The 27,550-nt window shown below is 34.4% G+C and overlaps 1 protein-coding gene across 1 annotated transcript in view; it reads right to left on the minus strand.

Annotated features, from left to right (window-relative positions):
* LOC114325465 (rap1 GTPase-activating protein 1-like) overlaps nt 1-27,550 on the minus strand; it is a 535,080-nt gene that overhangs the window by 130,091 nt on the left and 377,439 nt on the right. Inside the window, exon 2 of the mRNA XM_028273546.2 lies at nt 16,212-16,559. Within this exon, the coding sequence (XP_028129347.1) occupies nt 16,212-16,559 (348 nt within the window). The remainder of the gene's footprint in view (nt 1-16,211; nt 16,560-27,550) is intronic.

The following is a 27,550-nucleotide window of genomic DNA, read 5'->3' on the forward strand; positions in this document are numbered from 1 at the left end:
TATTTTTATATCGAGGCTGTTTGTTAATCAAGGATTGTTCGATAGCTATGTGGCAGTAAAGTGAGTAAAGAGAAAACACAAGTTCTAATATTCAAAAAACTTTACTTTCCACAGTATTCAAACTATATTCCAAATAAACAATTACTTCTTTGTAAGTAATTGGATTGGAGAACAAGTGGAAGAAAAATATATGGAGAATACCTAACAACTTACGTTTCGCCGATGATATAGTTATAATAGCTGAGGATCTAGGTATGGCGAGAGAGATGGTACAGAAACTCGTTGTGGCTACAAAAATGTAGGTTTAAATAAAAACATATCAAAAACAAAAATAATGACAAATTTGGTATCCAACCAGAACATCAATATTGGTGGGAAAGAAATAGAACTCGTAGATAGATATAAATACCTGGGACATGAAATTACGATTGACAGGGATAGCCAGACTCATGAACTGAAAAGAAGAATTGGTCTTGGGTGGGCACCATATGAAAAACTGAGAGAAACTTTTAAAAGTGAGTTGCCCACATGCCTAAAGAGAAAGGTATTTGATCAGTGCATACGGAGCAGAAATTTGATCATGCATGCTCCGTATGCTTGACATACGGAGCAGAAACACTTACCTTAACTAAAGCCTCAGCTAGCAAACTGAGAGTCACACAGAGACGATTGACGTGGTCCATGTTGGGAATAACTCTGCGAGACAAAATCAAAAACGAAGAGATCAGGAAAAGAACAAAGGTGTCTGACGTCATCGAAGGTATAGCCAGGTTAAAATGGAGATGGGTAGGACACATATCCAGAATGACAGATGGACGCTGAACAAAGAGTTATTGGAATGGAGAACAAGCGTCGGTCGACCGCCTACAAGATGGACTAACGATTTAAGAAGGCTAAATAAAAACTGGATGAGAGGGGCGCAAGATAGACAGGGTTGGAAACAGGAGGAAGAGGCCTATGTTTAGCAGTGGAATTTTGAGGCTGGATGATGATGATGATGATAAAGCAATCATAGAATACTTTTCACTCCCGATTCTCATATAAAAATAAGTATGTACAGAAAATTAAGATAACATGCGTGATGAATTTAAATGAAAGAAAGATGGAGATAAATTATTAATCATCACTAAAGAACAACAATATTGACTGCGAAAAGAATTGGATGGAACAGCAAAGGACATAAATTGAAGAGCTAAAAAAACACTATGATGCAAACTTAAAGAGTTAACAGGCACAACGATTCGTCGTTTATCTCATGCTTGATTTATTGAAGAAGCATATTACGAAAATAGTCAGATTTCTCGGTATTTAGTCAGAAGAGTTAACAGACCAGAAGTATTGTTGCAATATGCAAGTAACTACAAATTAATCAAATCAAATCAAATTTATTCATCACATGCGACATTGTACAAAGTACATGTATGAGACAAGTCAAAGTTTATACAAAAAGTATATAAATTGTAAATACAAAAAGTATATACAAAAGTATATAAATTAATAAATAAGACAAAACATACTTAAAAGTTATTTTTAGAATATGGCTCTAGCTCACAAATGTATTGATGTACACACCTCCGAAAGTTTGGCTGATGTAAATTCATTCGTATATCTATTGGCAATTTGTTAAAGAAACTTATGGCTGCATAATGTGTGCTACCTTCCAACAAAACAGAACGATGTTGTGGAAGCATAAAGTGATGGTCTCTGAATCTTGTTGAATAAACATGGTTAAACTGAAATTTATTAAATTCATAAATTTTGCAATGTAAATACATTATACACGAAAATATATACAGACCAGGAATTGTAAGAATATTGTTTTGTCTAAAGATGCCTCTACAAGAATCTCTAAATTTCATTCTATACATTATTCTAAGAGCTCTTTTCTGAAGTACAAATATCTGCTCTAATTCAGAGGTACAACCCCAGACTTCAATGCCATATTTGGCTATTGAGTAAAAATGGGCAAAGTATACTGTTTTTAATATTGATGTATTAAAGAGACGTGAAAGAATTCTCAATGCATAACATGCGCTACTTAATCTGGATTTCAAATTAGAAATATGGTTTGACCATTTAAAATTACTGTCTAACAGGACCCCCAGCAACTTCGTGCAGTCTGTTTTATCTATTGCTGCCTGTATAGTGGCTTGATGGTTTAATAAATTATTTGACGTGAAAATCATATACTTTGATTTCTCTTCATTCAAAACTAGTTTGTTGGATAAGAAATAACTGTTGATGGTGGATAGTATCTGTGTAGTTTTATTTTGCAAATTTTGATGGGATGTTGCTGTGACTAGAATGTTGGTATCATCAGCATAACTGATGATGTTAACTCCACTCAGTGAATTACTTACCAAAGCTATATCATTAATATATACTATAAAAAGTAGAGGACCCAATACACTACCCTGAGGGACACCATAATGGATATCCAATGTGTTTGATTCGTTTACAAGTCCATTAGATGTTATCTTTACTTTTTGTCTTCTATTTTCTAGGTACGAAGTAAACCATTTTAGAACTACACCACGAATACCAATCCCCTCAAGTTTTATTAGCAACAAATTATGATCCAAAGTATCAAAAGCCTTGGACAAATCGAGAAATAAACCACATGCCTTCTCTCGTCTGTCCAAAGCATCCAATACTAAGCTGACGAAATTTGCAAGAGCTGTAGTTGTAGACTTAGAAGATGTAAAACCATGTTGAAAATTATGCAAGATACTATGCTTTTTTAGGAATGCATTTATTCTAGTATAAACCAGAGTTTCAATTATCTTTGAAAACACAGATAAGAGACTTATGGGACGGTAGTTGTTAAGGTCATCTTTATCACCACTTTTGAATAAAGGGATTACAATAGATAGTTTAAACATACTAGGAAATATTCCTTGTTGAAAAGAGGCATTACAAATATCCGTCAGTGGATCTGCGAGAGCGTGAATGCATTGTTTTAATAACTTAGGGGAAATCTGATCAAAACCACAACTGTGTTTGGATCTAAAACTTCCGACTATACTAGTTATTTCCTGTGGGTTAGTTGGATATAAAAACATAGAACAACTATTACGGTTTTTTGATGCTGATGTAAACCCACCTATTTTAGTAGGATCCAAAGCGGCAAGTAACTTTGGAGCCATTTCAACAAAATGGTGGTTAAATTTGTCTGCTAAGTTATTATTATTATTACTAGGTACTTTTGAGTTGTTTTGTTTCCCGACTGTTAAGTTTACTAAATGCCAAATACATTTCATTTTATTTGATGATTCGTTTAATTGTCTCATGAAGTGACTACTTTTTGCTGCTTTTAATTTAATTGAATATTCTGTCTTTGCCAAATGAAGGACTGGCCTAAGATTACTATTTTGCTGACAGATCGTTTCTAAAAGTTTTAGCTGATCCCTTAAATTGTACAGTTCCTGCGTAAACCAATTGGAACGTGTACATTTTTTAGTTTTACATTTAAGTAGTGGAAAATGGGACCGAAAGTAATTTTGGATATTATTTAAAAAAGCTAATGATTTATCCTCAGCAGAAATTGTATTAAATACCTCTGACCAATTTGTTGACTCAAGGGTTTGAACAAAACGATTTATGTTCCTTTCACTATATGAACGGATGAATATATAGGCATCATTGTCTGTGTTAATGCTACATTGGAACAATTGCGCACGATGATCAGAGATAAAACCTTCCACAACCATTGTTTTTTGTTGGTGATTTATGTTTGTAGCAATATAATCAATTTGAGTTTTACTAGTTGCAGTTACTCTTGTATAATCATTCACAGTTACAGTTAAGCCATAAGAATCTAAAACATTTACCAAGTTCTGCTTACTTAGTGAATTTGATTTAAAATCTATATTAAAATCACCTGTTAATATTATAGCCTTACCTTCGGAGACTAGTACATCAAGTATTAGATCCAGTTTTGACATAAAAACATCAATAGAGCCACGTCCAGGCAGATAAATACACAACACAACACAATTAAAATGGCAATAGTCTATTTCAACAGCACTCACTTCAAAATTATATTTCTCAGATTGAGAACATATATTAGAACGTTCCTTCCAAACCACACCCTCTTTCACATAGATTGAAGACCCTCCATGTTCCCCTTGGTCACGGCAGAAAGAGCCAGAGAAAATCCATTTATATGGTGTAGTTCTAGTTGTTCTTTAGATTTCCAGTGCTCAGTTAAACAGACACATACATTATGTAGACCTTCGCACTGCAGGAAAAACTCTAGTTTTTCAATACTTGTTGATACACATTGTATATTGTGATGAAGTAAGCCAAAACTTTTTTGATTGATAGTTGAAGCATTTTTACCAACTGTGTCAAAATTAGGAGAATTGAATACTTCTAACTTATCCAATTTAAAACCAGTCTTCTGACTAACACTTGGGATATTTAATAATGTAATATCTGGATCAAAAACTAAGCTTCTTCTGTCTGTTTTTTCTTGTGGTAAAAAAAACGGCTTACAACAGCTCCGTGAGGCCAAACTTCGGGATTCATGGCCTTGTTGAAGTTCCCTGAACATATATTTACTTTGAACGATGAGTAAATTGTTGGATGTTTCGATTGAATCATTTCACATGTTGCTTCAGGAAAATTCACTTTAATTAACTCGGTTAGAGAGTCAGTTGTAGTTTCTTTATTAATTCTTGTAACATGTAGAGTTGAAATTTTTGGAACACCCTTAACCTCATCGCTATTTCTATTGCTACCTACTATATTTTTCTTCGTCCGTTAAACTGATGTCGCGTAGGCCTAACAGTTTTCCATTCTTGATCATTTTCTGCTTCATTTATAGGTATTTCATCGTTAGTAGGTTTTTCGTCCTCTACTAAATTAATGAACTGATCCATTTTTAATCTGCTTTGTTCAAAAAGCAGTCCTTTAGAAACATCTGTTTTTGTTATTGTTTGGGAATTCCCTTGTCTATTTACGTCAGGTTTTTTCTGAGTAATTACCAGTTCACTTTTTGCTGCTCTGCCCATGAAGTTTTGTTTGTGTTCCTCTTTCTTTTTTCGGCAATATTTAAATTGGTCTTATAATGTGTTTTGGAGTTTGAAATAGTACTAGTAGATGGCGTTGTATGTATCTTTGGTGAATCTGAATTCTCTTTTAATTGTTTTAGGAGAAAAATTAGATCTTCTTGTTCTTGGCACCTTTTTTCTAGATGATATGTAAGTTTACTTACAGCGTCAAGTTCCTTTTTAATGGTAATAGTCCTGTCTGATAATGTGTCACAGTGAGAACAGGTTATGTTATCTACCAAATCATAAGATTTATTATCGCTCTTGCTGTTTATAAATTCACCAACTTTATTTATATAGGTAATCACTTGTGGATTTGCAACATTCACTGGTACTTTTAACGTCACAATTATGTCGATTAGTTCATTTTTCTTTAATTTATTTAACTCAGTCGTTAACGTGGTTGTATCACGCGCCGCCATCTTTAGGTTCCTGGCTTAGATTCTGGCTTAGGTTCCTGGCTTAGTTCCTGGAATTATTACAGCTCTGGCCTAGATTTAATTTACCGTGAAATAATTAAACTTATCAAAAACATACTAAATTATTGCCCTACCTCCTCTTCCTAAATGAAATCTAGCACACGGGTATCTTACCAGCAGACTGGTTCAAATCAACTAATTATCCAGTATCAACCTATAGAAAACTTGAAACATCATGTGATGAATGCAGACTAACATTCTTTAAAGTCTTGAAAATACTGCTCAAAATTGTACAAAATACAATTTGTAGAAAATGCGATGAAGTTAAAGGAGATCAACAATTTGGATTCAGAAAAGGCATGCTTCACTTTCAAAATAATAGTAAAAGATATTTGGTGACGCAAAAGATTATGTGTTTATTATGCTTTATGGTTTAGAAAAAGCTTTGGCTCCAGTTTTTTATAAAATACTAATGGAAATATGTATTGAAAAATCTGGATAAAAATAGTATCTACCTAATAGAATTATTAAATCTCTCTACTGGAAACAAAAATCAATACAAAAAAAACAATATTCGATATTTAAGAAACTCCATTAAAATGTTACATTTTTTAAGCCGTCCCTTGCATTTGTTAGAAGAGTCAATTTTATTTCTTTAATGTGTAGGGGGGATCAGTAGAAGCTTAAGTATAAAGTTTTTGGGGTTGCCACCCTTGTCCCCCGGCCGCCATCTTGGAAATGGTGTGCAAAGGGATTTCGCGCTATATCTCGTAAACTACCAACCCTACGGAAAATCTAATTAAACATAAAATGTAGCAAATTAAATTTTCTACAATTTTATTTCTATTACTTTTTATCGTCAAGTGACCAACAAAAAAGATATAAACAAAAATATGTAAAAAATTTTTAATAAGATTCCTTTTGGAGGTTATAACTTTTTTTCAGTTCATTTTAAAATAAAATAACATTATAGCAATTTTGTAGAGGGTTTTTCAGCGAACAATTTGCACTATAAATTTGTTTAATTCTATTTATTTATATAGGTGTTACAGCGCTCCAAACTTGACCAGATTCTCGAATGCTCATAGGGATATAATAAAAACAAAAGTTAGGCTTACTTTTCTATCTATATATATTTTTTATTCATACAATTTAATATGATTTTAACATTCCTATGCTATTATTAATCTGGTTTTGACCTTTCTCCCCACTGTAAAACTTATAACCCGAAGCATATATAGAAACGGCCCAAGAAGTTGTTTGAGGACAAATTCTCCGGTTCAGAAGAAGAATGACGCAACCGCATATTGCAAAATTCTTAAGAAGACCAAAAAACGAATTTTTGTTATCAAAATCATAAAGTATGATCAAAATTAGCCATTCACCACACCGTGGTCAGGATCTCGAGATATAAGCGTTTTTTTAGGTGTGCCGCTTGTTTATGAAGTAACATAACTTTTTTCTTATTGTATATTTTGACTTAAAATTTTCCAAAAACTTCTTCATGAATTATATTTTATTGTTGTGTTGGTTAAAATTATAAACTAAAAAGTTTGTCACTCAACTTTTTTAAGTAAACATGAAACTAACGAAATATGATGACAAAATGTTTAAAAACTAACAACTCCTTTTTTAATGTGTTTAAATATTTAGGACAAATCCCATAGTTATCTACATACTTCATATATTAAACAGTAAAATTTTCAAAAGGAAATATTTACAGCGACCAAAGATACAGCGAGGTAAATTTGAAAAATCATCAAAATTGATTTTCGGCATTTTTGTATAAAATTTGATTTTTGAACATGTTCCAACAAATCTAGATAAAAATAAACTTCATATTCGGATTCAGCGACCTCGAAAACATAAAAATAGACCAAAATTAGTCATTCACCTTAAATTTGATTTTCGTGGTCGGCATAAAGATTGCTGCCGCTCGACTAATATATAGATAGAAAAGTACTTTTTTTAATTTATTCCTATGAGAATTCGAGAATCTGGTCAAGATTGGAGCGCTGTAAAACCTAGATAATAAATAAAATTAAACAACTTTATAGTGAAAATTGTTCATTGAAAAATCCTCTACAAAATCGCTATGATGTTATTTTATTGTGAACTGAACGGAAAAAAAGTTGTAACCCCCAAAAGGAATCTTCTTACAAAATGTTCTCATATTTTTATTTATAACTTTTTTGTTGGTCACTTGACGATAAAAAGTGATAGATATAAAATTGTAGAAAATTTAATTTGCTACATTTTATGTGTAATTAAATATTCTGTAGGATTGCTAGTTTAGAAGATACAGCGCGAAAATCCTTTGCACCCCTTTTTCCAATATGGCGGCCGGGGGACAAGGGTGGCGACCCCAAAAACTTGAACTTAAATTTCTACTGAACCCCCTACACATTAAAAAAATAAAATTGACTCCTCTAAGAAATGCAACCTAAATGTAACATTTTAATGTAGAATAAAACACTGAAAACTTTTGTTTTCTACACTTCCATAAAATGCATTATAATTTATTTTCACTACAGCAATTTCTACAGTCTTTCGAAAGTGATGTACCTAATAGGTCTGGATCCCGCGTGTGAAAAAAAAGTTGATTAATAGCAAGCTGAAAATTTGTTAGTAGCTTAAGGGTGTCTAGTCGAATAAACTTTGACATATGGGAACACTGAAACAGGGGTAGTTTTAATTGTGGAACAGGTTAAATATTTGGAACGGTCACAGCACGAAAACGGCACATTTATTTTGTCCGACAGAACAGACTTAAACTCTCCGAACAGAGATTAAACTCTCATGAAAAAATCAGACTGCTATTTATTACCTGTCATAATTCCTGTCATTTGACATATTCTACATGTTCCACTCATTAAAACGCCCATTTGGTGATAAATAGCAGTCTGATTTTTGCATGAGAGCTTAATCTCTGTTCGAAGAGTTTAAGTCTGTTCTGTCGGACAAAATAAATGTGCCGTTTTCGTGCTGTGACCGTTCCAAATTTTTAACCTGTTCCACAATTAAAACTACCCCTGTTCCAGTGTTCACACATATCAAAGTTTATTCGACTAGACACCCTTAAGCTACTAACAAATTTTCAGCTTGCTATTAATCAACTTTTTTTTCATACGCGGGATCCAGACCTATAATTTTACAAGTAAAATTTTCCAAATATTTTTACGAAAGTATTTCGAAAATTGGTCATTCAGAATTATATCTGTATTTTTTAATTTATTAATTTTTATATACAGGGTGTCCAGAAACTCTGCCGACAAACGAAGACAGGAGATTCCTCAGATGATTTTAAGACAATTTAACCCAATTAACCTAGTCCGAAAATGCTTCTTAAGGGAGCTAGAGCTCTTTGAAGATGGCGTAATGAAATTAGTTTTTCTTAAATACCTCCAGAAGGCTTCTATTTAGAAAAACGAAAATTGGTATGCATATTTACTTTTCAGAGATGAATCGATTCCATCCATTGCAAATTTCTAGTACCGGTCATAGGCGTCCGTTTTGGGTAGAGCAACGAGTATTTTATCGCATAACTTTTTTGTCCTTAACTTTTATGCATTTTTGACACCGGATTAATTAATTGTGAGGTATTCTAGTACTAAAAGGTACTCTTGCTTTAAGTCGGTAGGACACACCGTTTTCTAGAAAAATCGATTTTAAAGTTTTTTGTTTTTGGAATTTGAAAAAAAATTAGAAGAACTTTTCAACAAAAAACGAAGTATTTTACCAACATAAAGTAAGAGTAACTTTTAGTACTCGAATACCTCATAATTTAATAATCTAGTGTCAAAAATGCTCGAAAATTCAAGACAAAAAAGTCATGCTATAAAATAACTGTTGACCTACCCAAAACGGACGCCTATGACCAGTACTAGAAATTCGCAATTAATGAAATCGATTTATCTCTGGAATATAAATAAATGTACCAGTTTTCGTCCTTCTAAACAGTTTTGAAATTTTTTTTTAATTCAGAAAGCGAAAAATTTTCAAATCGATTTTTCTAGAAAACGGTGTGTACTACCGATTTAAAACAAGAGTACCTTTTAGTACTAGAATACTTTACAATTTAATAATCCAGTGTCAGAAATGCATAAAAGTTAAAAATAAAAAAGTTATGCGATAAAATAACCGTTGCCCTACCCAAAACGGACGCCTATGATCGGTACTAGAAATTTGCAATGGATGGATTAGATTTATATCTTGAAGATAAATACGCGTACCAATTTTTGTTTTTCTAAATAGAAGCGTTCTGAAGGTATTTAAGAAAAACTAATTACAAGACGCCATCTTCAAAGAGCTCTAGCTCCCTTAGGAAGCATTTTCGGACTAAGTGAATTGGGTTAAATTATCTTAAAATTATCTGAAGAATCTCCTGTCTTCGTTTGTCGGTAGAGTTTCTGGACACCCTGTATATTCTAGTAAAATTAGCTTAAGGCCTTTGGGGTAGCCTTTTTGCTGCGCTACCCACATTAAAGAGCTGAATTGTTATTTCAGGCCTTACTGCAAAGGACTTGAGGACTGTGTTTCCAGTAGCGATGGTTCTTACAGGCTGAAGAATGGATGAGGTCACAGAATTTACAGCAAAGAAAGAATACACAACTTTTTTATTTGCGATTGTTATATTATAATTAGATTTAAAACGTGAGGCTCAACATGACCTTTTGCACTATGATTTATGATGAATCAGAAAACCTTTTCTTTCGTGATTATTTGAAAATAGAATTAGTGAAAATGCCCGCGTTTATAAGTGAAAACTATCGCGGACCGCGAGAGACGATCTAGTCTGGTGTGAGTAAGAATTACTACTACGTTGTGTGACATATATTTTTTATTAGCCGGAGGCTGACGAGCTTACAAGAAATTAGAGCAAATAATGATTTTACACTAAGAAAAAGATGAATGTAAATTAAAATTAAATATTCTGATTATTTTATATATTTTAAAATTAATATTATGTTTCTGGAACAGCCTTTATTTGAAATATGAAGAACTTGAAATTGGTCATTAAAAAAATGATTATGATCTACAATGTGAAGTGCGTACGTATAGTATTTTTACTACAAAAACGTTATTACGTAGGTCAAAATTTTTGGCGTAAGAGAACTGTCAAAACATTAGAATGTGACTTTTCATTATTGCCATGTTTATAATAAACATGACAATAATTCCATGTTTATAATAAACATGACAATAATGAAAGTCACATTCTAATGTTTTGACAGTTCTCTTACGCCAAAAATTTTGACCTACGTAATAACGTTTTTGTAGTAAAAATACTATAGAATCTGTCTATTTTATTAAAAGCTCTTTTGGGCTCTGCTATACGTTTGTTGAAAGTTCTACCAGTTTGACCGATGTAAGTTTTTGGACATTCACCACATGTAAGTTTGTATATACCACTGTGTAAGTGCCTTTGCTTTTGGTTCTTGTAGCTATAGTTGTAGTTTTGTTATATGTAATATACACTAGGGTGCAAGAAAATCGATCCACTTAAAAATTTGGTCATTTTTGATGCTCGAATTTCCTAAACCTGTTGTCCGATTTAAGTGATATTTTTACCATGCTATAGCCTTATTCATTAGCAATATCGGTGTAATAATATTGTTGTTAGACAGGTAAACTGTCATTGTATACTGGGTGTACGAATCAAACTGTGTTTTTTCTCAAAGTTCGCATCACCCTGTGGACTATTCTAGCATTTATAGTGTAACGTGACTATTGCAATTACTTATAATTACAATAAAACTAGCGGTTCGTGTATTTATATACGACTTTATTATTTATTTATACAAGTTTACTTTACAAACTTTAGCTTAAGACTAAACTCTATTCACAAAAATTATGCCTTATATATCCTAGTCGTTATTCTCGATCATTCCGGGCTAAGCCAGCTCTCCGACTATCGTGTGACCTTCCAACAACCGCGCATCGGTTCCACGTATAGCGTGCTTCGATCTAGACTTTTCTCGGCTTACGCCTTGCGGCTGGTGACTCATTGTTTTGCTACATTGCTCCCCTCTTAAGATCTGAGCGTCCCGATCAGCAACTCTAGATGAAGGCCCAGGATGGCGGAATCTACACGACTCTCCAGCTTTGCATACACCCTTCAAGAAGAAATAGCAGTCTACTGTCTTTGAAGGGTATGACATCTTCGGGTTCATGCAACACACAGTAATTCGTACGCCAGTTTCTCTGAAGATCACTTCAAGCATGCTTCTCACAATCTTCCAATCCAGATTTTCTACTGCATGGCCTATTTTTGGTATAGCCAAATCTTTGATGTCATAATTACACACGATTTTCTTCAAATTAGTTAGAGCACGCCATATGTTCTCGTAGCTTGGCGTGTCCGTATAAGACTTCTTGGTCACTATATACAGCAAAGATCGAGGACCATCTTCCAATCGCAATACTCTTCCAATTTTAGGTTGTTGATTCCTTAACTCGTCCAGGCGGCCGAACTTTCTATTGAATACGGACGAGATTCCTTTAGTCATCTCGAGGTCTTGGGCAACACAGTGGGCTAGAGAGACGTTTTCTGGAACACCAAACAGATCTTGCTGAACTTCTGTGGTCACGCCGAATCTAGCACTCTTTCTTTCTGCGTAATTTGACATAAATTCCTTAAAACTTGGCTGTGGTGCATCTTTCATCTCCTGTTGGAGGACTCGGGCTTCCTCTGTTTCATTTGAGCCAGCATATGGTGCAAGACGATTTATGTGAATAACTTTTGGTTTACCGTTTGGTAACTTCTTAATTCTGTATATTACGTCATTTATTTTCTTCTTAACTTCATACGGACCTTCCCATTGTCTTTGCAGTTTAGGACACAGGCCTCGACGACGTTGTGGATTATAAAGCCAGACAAGATCACCTACTTCGAAGCTTTCATTCTTGCAGCGAGAATCATATTGATCTTTCATTCTGTCACTGGCTATCTGGATGTGTTGTCGGGCAAGTTCATGAATGTTGTTCATTCGTAACTTCAGGCGGTCTACGTATTCTTCGCCTGCAACATATTCCTCGGAAGGTCTGCAGCCAAACTCTAGGTCGCAGGGCAAACGAACTTCACGACCCAACATCAGGCAGGTTGGTGTTTGACCTGTAGTTTCATTCACGGCCGAGCGGTAGGCCATCAGGAATAAATGAATGTGTTGGTCCCAATCTCGCTGATGTTCAGATACAACTTTGGACAAGTGTTTACCCATCGTTCGGTTCATCCTCTCGACCATTCCATCTGATTGAGGATGCAGGGGTGTTGTTCTGGTCTTATTGGCACCAATCAATTTACAAACGTTTTGGAAAAGAGCTGACTCAAAGTTTCGCCCTTGGTCGGAGTGGATCTCCAAGGGAACACCAAATCGGCTGAAGAATTCTTTAACAAGTACCTCTGCAACGGTAGCAGCTTCTTGATTCGGTAATGCATAGGCCTCGGTCCATTTCGTAAAATAGTCCATGGCTACCAGAATGTATTTATTTCCAGCATCGGTTTCTGGAAATGGACCTGCAATGTCGATTGCTACTCTTTCCATAGGACTTCCAACATTGTACTGTCTCATGGGTGCTCTCTTTTTACCAACTGGACCATTACCGGATGCACACAGTTCACATTTCCGGCACCATCTTCTTACATCATCTTTACAGTTCACCCAATAGAACCGTTCTCGAACCTTTTGCAGAGTCTTCGTAATACCAAAGTGTCCACCTGATGTACCGTCATGCAACTGACGCAATACTTCTGACACTTTACTTTTAGGTACAATCAACTGCAGCTTTGATTCTGTACCATCATCGTTCTCAAAGGTTCTGTACAGAAGATTATCTTTTAGTACCAGGCAATTCCATTGGCTCCAGTAGGCCTTGACTTCTGGACTACATGCACTAATGTTCTGCCAACTAGGTCTCTCACCTTGCCGCATCCAATCCAATACTCTTTTTAAACATGGGTCATCTTCTTGGGCGTCTTGTAACTGTTCGGGCTGCCATTGCTCATTAACGACGGTGGTTCGTCTCACAGGGCAAAGCTGCTCCTCTACTTTAAGCCGGTGATTACAACTTTCACCGCATGGCCGTATTGAGGAAGCATCTGTATTTGAACCAACTCTTCCAGCCCTCTTCACGCGTCTCTTCGGGATCGTGTCACGAATCACCCCACACCTGACACCAACTGTAACGTGACTATTGGAATTACTTATAATTACAATAAAACTAGCGGTTCGTGTATTTATATACGACTTTATTATTTATTTATACAAGTTTACTTTACAAACTTTAGCTTAAGACTAAACTCTATTCACAAAAATTATGCCTTATATATCCTAGTCGTTATTCTCGATCATTCCGGGCTAAGCCAGCTCTCCGACTATCGTGTGACCTTCCAACAACCGCGCATCGGTTCCACGTATAGCGTGCTTCGATCTAGACTTTTCTCGGCTTACGCCTTGCGGCTGGTGACTCATTGTTTTGCTACAATAGAATACTGAAATTAAAACCCAGCTATAGCCTCAGGTCTTCTTAACATTCTGTTTTTAGATTCATTTGCTTATGTTGGATAATAAAAAAGTTAGGTACTTTAACAACTATCCATGTTATTCATCAATACAGGGTGTTTCTAAATAAGTGCGACAAACTTTAAGGGGTAATTTTACATGAGAAAATAAGGACAGTTTGCTTTATAATCATATGTCCGCAAACGCTTCGTTTCCGAGATACAGGGTGTTCAATTTTTTTTACAAACTGACGATTTATTTATTGCTTTAAAACCAGTTGGAGATATGCAAATCAAATTTGGTGGGTTTTAAGACGTAGCTACTTCACATTTTTTGACATACAATTAAGAATTTAATATTTACCATTGGCGTTCAAACGGGTATTATGACCGATCATATTACCCGTATGCACGACAATGGTGAATATTAAATTCTTAATTGTATGTCAAAAATGTGCAATAACTACGTCTTAAAACCCATCAAATTTGATTTGCATATTATGTCAACTGGTTTTAAAGCAATAAATAAATCGTCAGTTTGTAAAAAAATGAACACCCTGTATCTCGGAAACGAAGCGTTTCCGAGACAAAGCATAAAGACAAAAAATAAAGCAAACTGTCCTTATTTTCTCATGTAAAATTACCCCTCAAAGTTTGTCACACTTATTTAGAAACACCCTGTACTGATGACGAACATGGGCAGTTGTTAAAGTACCTAACTTTTTTATTATCCAACATAAGCGAATGAATCTAAAAAGAGAATGTTAAGAAGACCTGAGGCTATAGTTGGGTTTTAATTTCAGTATTTTATAGATGCTAGAATAGTCCACAGGGTGATGCGAACTTTGAGAAAAAAACACAGTTTGATTCGTACACTCAGTATACAACTACAATTTACCTGTCTAGCAACAATATTATTACAGCGATATTGTTAATGAATAAGGCTATAACATGGTAAAAAAATCACTTAAATCGGACAACGATTTAGGAAATTCGTGACATCAAATTGCCCAAATTTTTAAGTGGATCGATTTTTTTGCACCTGAGTGTATTTGCTTAAGTTATTGCTTGTTCTGAAAGGGTGCTATTCATTTCTTTTTTATTTGTTTGGCTGTGTTTAAAAAGAAAGTAATAGCACCAGCTTTCAGAATAAGCAGTAACTTGAGTGATGAATACTTTGTAGATACGTTTGTAGAAAACAAAAGTTTTTAATGTTTTATTCTTAGATACAATAAATTTCCATCAAGTAATGGTCGAATCTATCAATATTCGATATAGTCGGCCTCATATGAAAAGTGCCGTAAGTCCCAAAATAAGCAAAAATGAGATTTTTGCGCCATCTGATTAATATTTATGGTACGCATGCATGGCAAGACAAAAAATTCAAAAAAGTCAATAGATGTCGCTAGAACCACAAAAAAGAATTCTACCCAACTCCACGGCGTTGGGTAAATCACATGAAACTTGCTAAAGTCCATCATTTTCATTGAGGTTAGATGTACTTTTGCTGCGCTGCTGTGTTAATATCTTCAAGAAAGGTATTGTAAGCTAACATATCTTCATGGAAATAGTGTAAACTTATTGAACGTAAGTTCAATTTCATCATATTATAGTTTTTGTGTTAACTACATTTAAGTAGCATTATTATCCTTAAAACCCTACATTTGTTTTTCTTATGGGACTTAAGCATTTTTCACAGTTTATTTTTGGCGACTTTTGATGGAGTTACGCATATTTCTTCACGATTTTCGTTATTAAATGTGCCAAAATTTTTCCTTATTTCAAAAATTAAAGTTCCCTAACTCCATTTTTAAAGTAATAATATTTTAAAAATAGATCTATCTTTATGAGAAGGCTGACGGACGCTATTCTAAGTAACTGTGTCAAATAAGATAAAGTCAAAATCATTCTTTAAATCAGTTTTTTTTTCGTCTCCTGTAACATTTGTTAACTTGGACTTAGGCACTTTTCATATGAGGCCGACGATATGCTAATGATATAGTTTTTGTGAAACAAACGCTGATTAAAAACTTTAGTAACTATTGTGAGAGATAGCAATAGCGGCAGTTAGAAACTTTCTAGCATATTCCGCTTTTAGAAATCATACTTTCAAAAATAAGTTACTAATGGTATTGATGATGTAATATAGTCCCAAATAATCAAAATTTACCCTCTAAATAAAACCAAATAAGATTGCTATTTTCATTCTGGCGCCAATAGAAATGGATCAAAACTTACCCTTCCAACGAAAAACCTTCGGTAACACTTCGCCGTATCGTCCGTCTCAATTTTTGCCCTCCAATTGGGATGCGGAATGATTGGCATTCCTCTGTGATCAAACTGCTCTTCGTGATCCGTTCCATCGACCCAGTAGCCTTTAGGAGGTACAGCGATCATGGGGTAAGGTCTCGGCCGAGAAAGAATCTCTTGGAGTAGCCTCTTTGACTGCGTAGGTTGTTGTGGAGATGCGGGAGGTGTTTGCAATGCAGGTGTTGGTATTGGGGATACTTTGATGTTGTTGTTAGTCGATAACCGGTCATCTTTTGCTTCTGATGTTTGACTTTGTTGTCTTGAGGCGGGAGGTGGCTGTAAAAGAAAACATACGTAAATATGTTATGAATAATCAAAAAATCAAGTAATAAAAATATAACGAAAGTAATGTTACTGTTCGAACATTGAAAACTATGTAATAATATGATGCCAGAGCTGGCGATCGGGGCCGGTCGACCGTAGATGATCGAAGGAGTATCCGTGTTGACACATCCCCTTTTCATACCCCACTAGACGGAACAGAAGGAGAAGTGGCACGGACAGCGTATTTAAGACGAGGAGGAGAACCATAGTAATAGGATCAGTTATTCCTAACGTGTTGAATTAGGAATAGCTCAATGGTAGAGATGCACCGGGTTGAGGTGGTACTTTGCCTAGGTAGGCGAAGACCAAAATGAAGACAAGGTCGACACAACAGCTCTGTTAGCAGCATGCCCTTAAAAATCCGACAAGGATTTGACTCCAGATAGTCTTCAATCTGTCAACGATTGTCCGTCTCTGTTAAAAAACTATTAATTACAAATTTACAAATTTTGTAGTATTTTGTGTAAACCAGTAAGTGTCAGAAGGTTTCTTCGCACTGTTGTGTTTGTAGCTTTAATCCCAAGGTTGCCTCATCCACAACACCTCTACAGCCAAGATCTGCGTGACAGTGATTTTGATAGATAATAGTGCACATAGACATTTGAGAGATGTATTACTTATTATATTACTTACTAGTAACTAATATTGTAGTTATAGTATTTTGTTTCTCTTATGATGACTTTTGTTGAATCTATTTGTTTATACATTTTTGTTTCTCTTTATTTCCTAGTTTGTTTTGCTCTATTTGTATTTTCTCTCTATAATAAATTGTTAGTAACTTTGGATAGCTTTCTGAATCGGTAGAGTTTAAGATATTCCTAAATTACAAGCAAGAGTCTCATATTTTGCAACCAGCTATCTATGTTTTACATTTATCTCTCTGTTTTAGGATGTTCTTCATGTTCGTCCTATTGGTGTAGATATTAATTTTATCTACAGTTACATATAGCTGCAGATGAATGAAACTCTGTGTATATGAAATTAACAAAGTAAAAGTGATCTCCGTTAGAAAAAGAAACTCAAAGAAGAATACTAATATTTGAAACTAACATTTATTATTGAAAGACTAACATTTTCATTGAAAATATCTTCAAATTACATGAAACTACCTCTTGATTAGCTTCATTCATCTTACTGTTTCTATCAAAGGTTATTTGTTTGCCCATAGTTTTGATTAAATTCTGTTTCGCTCAACTTGTTCGAATTCCTAAATACCTTTTGTAGCAGCATCCAGAATTGAATAAAGTTCTATACTTGTTCTATTCTTGTCTTTCACTGGTTTTTCATTTCCGTATATTAGGTATACGTATACGTATTATTAAACTACTCTCATTTTGTCTCCCGCAGAACTGGGTCATATAGTCGGCGGTTTAGTCCGGGTGGTAAAACCACATCAAAGTTATTATAACTATCGAATTTGTCCAGTTCGTGCTCTTAAATGTTTTTTGTTTAAGAATTAACTCTAATTATTTTTTATTTTGTTGCTTGGAAATATAAAAAAAATATTATCAGTCAAATATAAGATTACATATTATTTAAGGATTGCAAAAACAAATGATTTTAATAGGGTATAACAGGGCAAAGAACACCCAAATCCCCAACAAGATGGACCAATCAAATTACAGGAATACGCAAAAGACCTATGCATGAGTTAAAAGAAATTAATGACCAGAAACAGAGATCTTTGGAGACGGACAATACACGACATCACGTCGACCACTACACTCCCTCCGGGGGGGTCAGTATCGAAAAAAGATTTATATTTTAAATTGTGTCCATCAGTAGTTGGTCTACGCTTTGAAAATTATTGGAAGAAAGTATTAATATTTTTGGTAAACTTCCTTTAAATATTTGTATCCTCAACAGTGCTTTCACAATAATTTTCTTGTCATCACTAATTAATTTAATTAACTAAAAAATTTTCATAAAATAGGTACTAAATTAAAAAACCCGTATTATACCTCTACCACCCGTACTACGAATCCGCTATGAAGAGTTTATGACTAAGCCATCAACTACTTCATAAGCTTTTTTTATTCCATAAAAGCCTCAATACTGGGTATGGATTACCATTTTTCACCTCTACACACCTGCTGAGACATAACCGGCCAACTTTCCGTGCGGTAACAGCCTGGGGTGGGAGGCGGCGGAAACGGCGGGCGCGAACCGATATAGGAAGGATTGCTGATTAATAGTAAAAATATGTTTACCTTTATGCAAGACCTTATTTCGTTTATAACTGAACTATACGCACACACAACTGGATCAGAAAGTTCTTAACACAGTTTCAAACGAATTTCATTCAGAACGGGGTGCCAGACAAGGATGTATACTATCTCCACAATTATTCAATATATAGTGAGCATATTATGAGAAGCGCACTCGAAGGAGGGGAAAAGGGCATCTCAATAAATGGTCATGACATAAACAACCTACGTTTCGCAGATGACACAGCTCTTCTTGCAAATAGTCAAGCAGAGCTGATTGATCTATACGGCTGGTCGAAAACGAAAATCAAATATTTGGTCTGCAATTAAACATATCAAAGACAAAGATGATGATAGCGGATAGATTACATAACAATCATTCACATCTAACTACAATGGACCGGTTTGAGGTTGTGAGCTCATAATTAGGTATATCTGCGATCATTGATCGCAAACGCAGGGTCACTACTTATTAAGAAATAAAACATAGATGTAATCTAGCAAAAGTTGCCACAACAAAAATGACCACAATTAATATGGAAGGACTGTCAAATTTCAAGAGCATTGAGAATTGTTGGAAGAAAGGTGAATATTTTTGGTAAACTTCCTTTAAATATTTGTAACCTCAACAGTGCTTTCACAATAATTTTCTTGTCATCACTAATTCATTTTATTAACTAAAAAATTTTGATAAAATACCTAAATTAAAAAACTCGTATTATACCCCTACCACCCGTACTACGACTCCATGATGAAGAGTTTATGACTAAGCCATCAACTACTTCGTAAGCTTTTTTTGTTCCATAAAAGCCTCAATACTGGGTATGGATTACCATTTTTCACCTCTACACACCTGCTGACACATAACCGGCTAACTTTCCGTGCGGTAACAGCCTGGGGTGGGGGCGGCGGAAACGGCGGGCGCGAACCGATATAGGAAGGGTTGCTGATTAATAGTAGAAATATGCTCAGACGGATCCATTACAGTAATGTTCCTCTGTTGTAAGATGATAAGTAGTAACACCGGCGAATCGGTTGCCCTAATAAATTTCTCGGGATATTTTTGAAGGGAAAGGAGAAACTGGGTCGAAGAAGATATATTAGTGGATTCTTTTTGCCTAAAGGGTGTAAAACTTTACTTAAGCCTCATTTCAAAATAACCCTTTTTAAACGAACAAAGAAAAAATTTAGTCCTTTTTTACCTGTAAGGGTATAAATACTACTAAAAGTAAGATTAATAACTCAACCAGAATGTGAAGTATATAAAAAAAAAATGATACAGGAGGTGGTACTATAGACTAGCGCGAAGCTTCATACTATGTTACAAATTTTGAAGTGAATACTTCTTATCGCTCGATAATATCGATAATATGATATTTTACACGGGCCCGAAATCGTATTTGGCGTCATTCGAAAAAACGAGACGCTTGCAGTAACCTTGCGGTATACAGTATAATGGTAATATACACAAATATACACACATAGGTACACACACGCATTATAATTTTATTTTCTATAACAACTTCAGAACGACTGGATCGATATAATTTTGATTTTAAAATAATTGTATAAAATAAAGTAAATTAAATAAAATTTAATAAAAATAAAAAATTAAATAAAATCAAATAAAATTAAATAAAAGCAAATAAAATTAAATAAATTTAAATAGAATTAAATAATAAAAATGAAATGATATTAAATAAAATTAAATAAATTCGAATCATATCGAATCGAACCAGATCGAATCGAATCAAATCGAATCTAATCACACCACACACTAGGTGGAATAGTAAACGCAGTCTCATGCGTGTTTTTTGCACATAGAGTCAAAGGCGCTATAAGAAGTATTCACTTCTGTCGTCACTCCGTAAGTGCCACGCTCTTTTTTTAGTTAATTTTAAATTAATTTTTGTAGATTCGAAAGTACATAAAATCACTGTTAATTAATATGCTTGTTATATATTTAAAAAAAGAATGTGTGTGTACTTTGTACGCACGTAAGAAGGCATACTTCTATTATTATGATTTCAACGAAATTAATACACTTAACAGGTTATTTGTATTTTATTTAAATATTTAACTAACTTTCTTTACCTACCACTTTTAAATTTTTTTTATTAAAACGATACCAAAAATATAAAAAAAATATGAATCGTCCGGGATTTGAACCCGGGACCTCTTGATCTCCGGTCACACGCTCTACCACTGAGCTATATCCCTTCTGCTTTGACAGGTTACAAGATTTCTCATAAACTGACCAAGTGAAGTATACAAAAATACTTTAAATAGGTATACTTATATACTTATGTACTATTATTATAAAATGAATTTATTAACGTTTCGAAGCCCAAATCGGGTTTCGTTGTCAAAATACAAAATACTATTAAAATAAACAAAAATGTTGTTGCTAAGTAAAAAAATTCTTCTATTCAAATCGGGTTTCGTTGTCAAAATACAAAATACTATTAAAATAAACAAAAATGTTGTTGCTAAGTAAAAAAATTCTTCTAATAATTTATTTAATCTGACTCATTTATATTGGCAATTCCGATGTATATTATACATTTTAAAGTAGAAGACTTTAAAATAATATCGCCAATATTTATGAGTTGCGTTCCTGGGACGACTTTACTAAAAGATAGTTCATTCGATTACATGAAATCAATCCCAACTCAAGAATATCCGTCGCAAAAAAATCATAGCATGTGATCTGTCTTTAAAAAGACAACCAAATGCAACGATCACAGTAAAATTCTCGCGTTAGAGATTCCATAGTAAATCACGAGGGAAAACCAGGAAAAAACCTCGTAATACTATCCCGACATCGTAAGTATTTGGTCTTACAATATATACAATTTGGATATACAATAAGTAATACTGAAATATAAAATGTGTACTAACTAGATATGTTGTTGACTTACTAATCGTGGTACTTAATTATAAAATATCTTATACCCGAGGAAGACAAACCCAAAGACACAAAAATTATAATAAATAATACATTTACTTAACACTAATATATCCATTTATATGATATAATATGACTTATTTGCGCTGACAGCGCTGATACATACATATTGAAAGATTAGCAACGAAATGCATACTGTCTGTGTGCGCATGTGTCCGGCATGTGATAAAATTTCACTCTCGATCGTAAAGAAGTATAACTTCAAAAAATTTATATGTTGTGTAACGGACTCCCTTCGTCGCGTAAATAGACTCTTGACGAAGACAAGCGAAGGCATGGGATGATTTGAAAGCAAGGTAGCGGGCAAAAGATATAGAGGAAGATCAGTAAGATGATCGGCCCAAATAAAGGATATGCCAAATTACTCATTCACCGAAGCAAAACAACACGCACAGAAGAGAAATAATCGGAGTCAAACAAACAAATGACATGACGCCACTACATACTACATACTTACGAAGGAGAAAACGTAGATGAGGAGGCCTTCATTTCCATTGAATGTCCGTTTAACCACCTCGATATTCACTTATTATTTCCTCTGACACCTCTATAATAAATAAAAAATCCACAAGGAAAAAGTTTTCCTGTAGTTGGCTGTATAGTTGCCTGTAGTTGGGTGTTGGCTTTTTTTTACCTCTATAATAGTCGACAAAATTATCCAGGTAGTACAAAAATAAATTTATCTCTTAGATTATACACGATTTAATTAATCATGAACTTGTGAATTTATTATGTAAATTTGTAAATTTACACGAACTTAATTGTCAATAAGTCAATGGTATGGCTTCTCGAAGAATTGTCAAAGAATAGACTGGAAGGAGCACAGCTTTTAATTTTAATAAAAAATAAGAAAATATAAATGATTAAAAAACTCTATTTTGAAGAGGGTACATCCAAAAGATAATCGGATTTATCCAAGAATGTAATGATAGCAGTCTCCATGTATCGCAGGGGTAGTAATATACAATTAATTAATATTAAAATTTCACATCACATTTTTAAGAAACAATAACAATATTCGATGACTCACCGATATTGATTTAAATAATTACGCCAATCGAATAGCATGAAGTTCATTAGATATTTTAGAAAATATAAAATCGATCATTAGATGAAATCAGGTTATGAAGCGTGGGCTAAAATGTGTCAACACAGGAGCGTTCGACAGACTGTCGGATTAATCTGAATATGTATTGTAGAACATTTCTTTCTTTAATATTATTAAGCTTGTTAATCACTCTAGTTCTAGTTAAAAAAAAACAAACATAAATGTTGCTATTGGGAAATTATTAGTTCTAATTTTTTTATAGTAATCGATGTCGGTCGGGCAAAAATGCTCAATAATTTTTTTTATTGATTTATTACAAATATGATGAGTGGTATATGGCTTGTAGCGGGTACCGTCCATTAACGGTTCTCCAAGTCTTCACCTAACAGCTTGTCCACATGAGGGCGGTTTGCCAACGTCGACGTCGCGGTTTACCTGAAAAACCCAACCGTCGCGGTTCAAGTTGCCACGGAACAAATGGAATCGTACACATGCAGCCGCTTCGTCGTCAAGCCGCGGCGGTTGTAAGTTTACTAGGGGAGGAATGAGACCGCCAGTAAACCGCTCTCATGTGTACTATACAAACGTCGGCTAACCGCCCCCATATGAACAAGCGCTAATCCTCAATGGCTTCGGGCCAGGTTCTGTTTAAACGTCTAAATGGTGGTTGGTATAATTCTCTTATGATAATTGATGGATTCGATCGTTACTTGATGGAAGTTCATTTTATCTAACAATAAAACATTGAAAACGTTTGTTTTCTATACTTCCACAAAATTTATTAGAACTATGTGACTACAGCTGTTTCGGCAGAGTGCCTTTCTCAAGTGATTTAGTTTACTATCAATCAATGTGTGGATTTGCGTGAAAGATTTGGTATGCTTTGTTGAAATGCTTACATTGAGTGTCCCTGTTTAGGATTTTGTCCTCTTCGGGGTTTGTAGTGAATGTGGTATGTAGTCAAACATCAGACAATGGCCGCAAAAGCAAACAGTCCGAAAACACACTGGGGCAAGTGTGGTGGTCCTGGTGTTCCTGGGTTATGCTGGACGGTGGTGGTCCAGAAGACTATCAGACAACAGAGAAGAAAGAATGATGGAGTTGGTGTTGGTTCCATTGACATATGTGTGTACTGTCCGTGCTTTGCCCTCGACCAAGCTCCCTAGAAACCATTGTACGCCAACTGGCAAACCAGCGGCCCTCGTCGGCGGTCAGGAGGTGGCTTTTGAGCGCGGCGTGGACAGTGTGAGTTCGAATGTTGAAAATAGTTACGGCTATTTTCTTGGGACGAACAGGTATAATTGTGCAATGAAGTTGGGAAACCGCAAAAAACCAACTTCTCCCTGTTCGGGAAAAGTTTACTATGAGCCTTTTTAAAGTCTTTAACTGAAGAGGTTGAGGAGTGGGGAGCTGTTTGTCTCGAGTTGGTCATTCAGAATTATATCTTTATTTTTCAGTTTATTAATTTCCATAGATTCTAACAAAGAGAGCTTAAGGCCTTTATTTTGAATATGCAGAATTTGAAACTGTTCATTAAAAGAATATGATTATGATCTAGAAGGTGAAGTGCGTATGTAGAAGTGTCTGTTTTTCTATTGTTGAAATCCCTTTTGTGTTCCGCTATCCGTTTGTTCTGCCAGTTTGACCGATGTAAGTTTTCGGACAGTCGCCACAAGTTGGTTTGTAAACACCACTCTGTAGTTGTTTTCTCTTTCGGCTCTTATTGTTCTTAATATATTTGCTTAAGTTGTTATTTCTGAAAGCTGGTGTTATTCCTTTCTTTTTTTTTTCATTTTTATGTATCTGGCTATTTTTGTTGTTATCTTGCCAGTATATGTGATAGAGCAGAAGGTACTGGGTTCTTTCTGTGGTGGTGGATAAACTAATTTCAGGGCTTTCTTGTGGAGTTTTTGGTTTAAAATTTTGTTAATTGTTTGTTCGTTAAAATAGCCAGATACATAAAAAAGAAAGGAATAACACCAGCTTTCAGAACTAACAACAACTTAAGCAAATATATTAAGAACAATAAGAGCAGAAAGAGAAAACAACTACAGAGTGGTGTTTACAAACTAACTTGTGGCGACTGTCCGAAAACTTACATCGGTCAAACTGGCAGAACCTTTGACAAACGGATAGCAGAACACAAAAGGGCTTTCAACAATAGAAAAATAGACACTTCTACATACGCACTTCACCTTCTAGATCATAATCATTCTTTTAATGAACAGTTTCAAATTCTGCATATTCAAAATAAAGGCCTTAAGCTCTCTTTGTTAACATCTATGGAAATTAATAAATTGAAAAATAAAGATATAATTCTGAATGACCAACTCGAGACAAACAGCTCCAAACTCCTCAACCCCATCAGTTAAAGACTTTAAAAAGGCAAACACATAGTAAACTAAATCACTTGAGAAAGGCACTCTGCCGAAACAGCTGTAGTCACATAGTTGTAATAAATTTTGTGGAAGTATAGAAAACAAATGTTTTCAGTGTTTTATTGTTAGAATTCTCTTATGATTTGGCTATCATTTGTGGAATTTCTTTCTTTGGCTCTGTTTGCCTGCCTGAAGGTCAATGACTTCTCTTATTAATGGAATACCAAGATCGTTGTGTATTGTATGGTTGGAGACGTATCATGGAGCATTGGCTATTGTTTGAAGTTTGAAGGGTTTTCGACTGGAAAGTTTGTAGAATCTTGGTGCTGAAAGGTTTACTGCAACCCCAGATTTCAATTTCGTAAGGCCAAATAGGTTTGAGGATAATCTTGTAAATCAATATTTTATTCTCGAGTGAGATTTGTGACTTATTTCCAAGTAGCCAGTACATTTGTACTACATACGAGAAGTATGGTATCCTACGACTCATAATGCAGGGAAAGATAGATGGCAGAAGAAGCATCGGAAGAAGACGAATTTCATGGTTGAAGAACCTGAGAGAGTGGTTTGGATGCAGCTCGAAACAACTATTTAGAGCTACTGCCTCAAAAATTAAAATAGCTATGATGATTGCCAACCTCCGTAGCGGAGATGGCACCTGAAGAAGAAGAAGAAGTACATTTGTCTAACTTTTATGTTTTACAATAAAATATGTGAATAAAAGACAACAACAATTCTATTAAAAGAATGGACAAAAATCTCGTCAACAAACATAAATAATCCTGTACATTTTAGTTTTTCGTTTAGACAATACATAAACCAGGAAAATTAATAGATTAGGTTAGGATAAGTTCAATATGAGTGGACGTTTAACGACCCTTCCACTCTACCTAACAGGTCTATTGTGGCTCATCCCTAGGTTGAAATTGTTCCTTTAGCCCAGCCTTTTTAACAAAGTCTATTATCGCCTTAGACCTTAGATCAGTGGTTTCCAACCTTTTATATCTGGCGACCCACCTTCTGATATTTTTTCATATTATTCGTGACCCATACCTCACCCATGATGATATATATGTACGTTATTCAGCTACTGTAAGAGCCACGCCACGACCCACCTAAAATTCGCCCGCGTCCCACTAGTGGGTCGCGACCCACCGTTTCGGAAACGCTGCCTTAGATGATTCTTCTACGAAGTCGTATGGCTCCCACATCACTGGGCTCGAGTTGAGTTGATAACACTCAAATGTATTCAACCTTATCCTATCTATCCCTGGGCAGTTAAATAGATCGTGTTACGCCGTTTCGTCATCTACCTGACAGTATTAGCCCGATCAAAGAACAATCTGACCCAAAAAAAAATAAAGGAAGGATGAAAATTTGGGAATAGGTAGTTGAAATTGTCTATTATTATATAAGAAAAAGTTTACAATTCTACATCCCCTCCATTTTTCAAAAATAGAGGGGAATACCTCTCAAAGGTGAAAAATATACATTGAAAATAAGTCCGGAATTGGATAAAATGACTAATTCTAAGCAACTTTTGTTCTATAGAGTTTTTTTCCTAAGTCAATACTTTTCGAGTTATTTGCAAGTGAAAATGTTAATTTTTAACAGAAAAAAACATGTTTTTGGACGGTTTTCCGGAGATAACTCAAAAAGTAAGTATTTTAGCGAAAAAAAAATTCTTAGAAAAATTATAGCTTATAAAAAACTAAAAAAGATGGTGTATGCTTGAGGTCTGTAGACCCAGTAGAAGCAGAGTTGTAGCTAATGAAAAGTAGGTTCTTCTTCATAAAATTCCAAATCGAATTTTTCATTGTGAAATAACCCAACAACGGAGCACTTTTCGGGGAAATTCATTTTAACTTTTTTAAAGTGTTTAAAAAAAGGAATATTCTTGTTTTTTAAAAATACTTAACATTAAAAGTAAGTGAGTTACGCTCAAAATATTGTTGGTCCCTTTTATTTTTTGGTAAAAAAATCGCGAAAATCACCCCCTAATTAGCATCACAAATAAATTTTATCATTACCACTTCACAAGTTACTTTGCTTATGTATTATTTATATGATCTGTAAGTTTCATCGGTTCAAAGTGATTATTTTTGAAAAAGCTGTAGTTAAAATGGCTTGAACGAGTAACTAATCACGAGTTTAGACAAATTTTGAACAGCCATAGCATAATCAATTTTAGTATAACAAGAAAACAAAAAAGGAAAAATATTCAGAAAAGCAAAACGTACATTTTATTACTGTTTAAGATTTTTGGTATTACTAATAATTTTTAAGTTAAATCCATGAACAATTCCATTTTTTTTTTTCAAAATAAAAAAAATGTTTTATTT

The sequence above is a fragment of the Diabrotica virgifera genome, chromosome 1 (assembly GCF_917563875.1).
Source record: "Diabrotica virgifera virgifera chromosome 1, PGI_DIABVI_V3a".
NCBI classification, from domain to species: Eukaryota; Metazoa; Arthropoda; class Insecta; order Coleoptera; family Chrysomelidae; genus Diabrotica; species Diabrotica virgifera.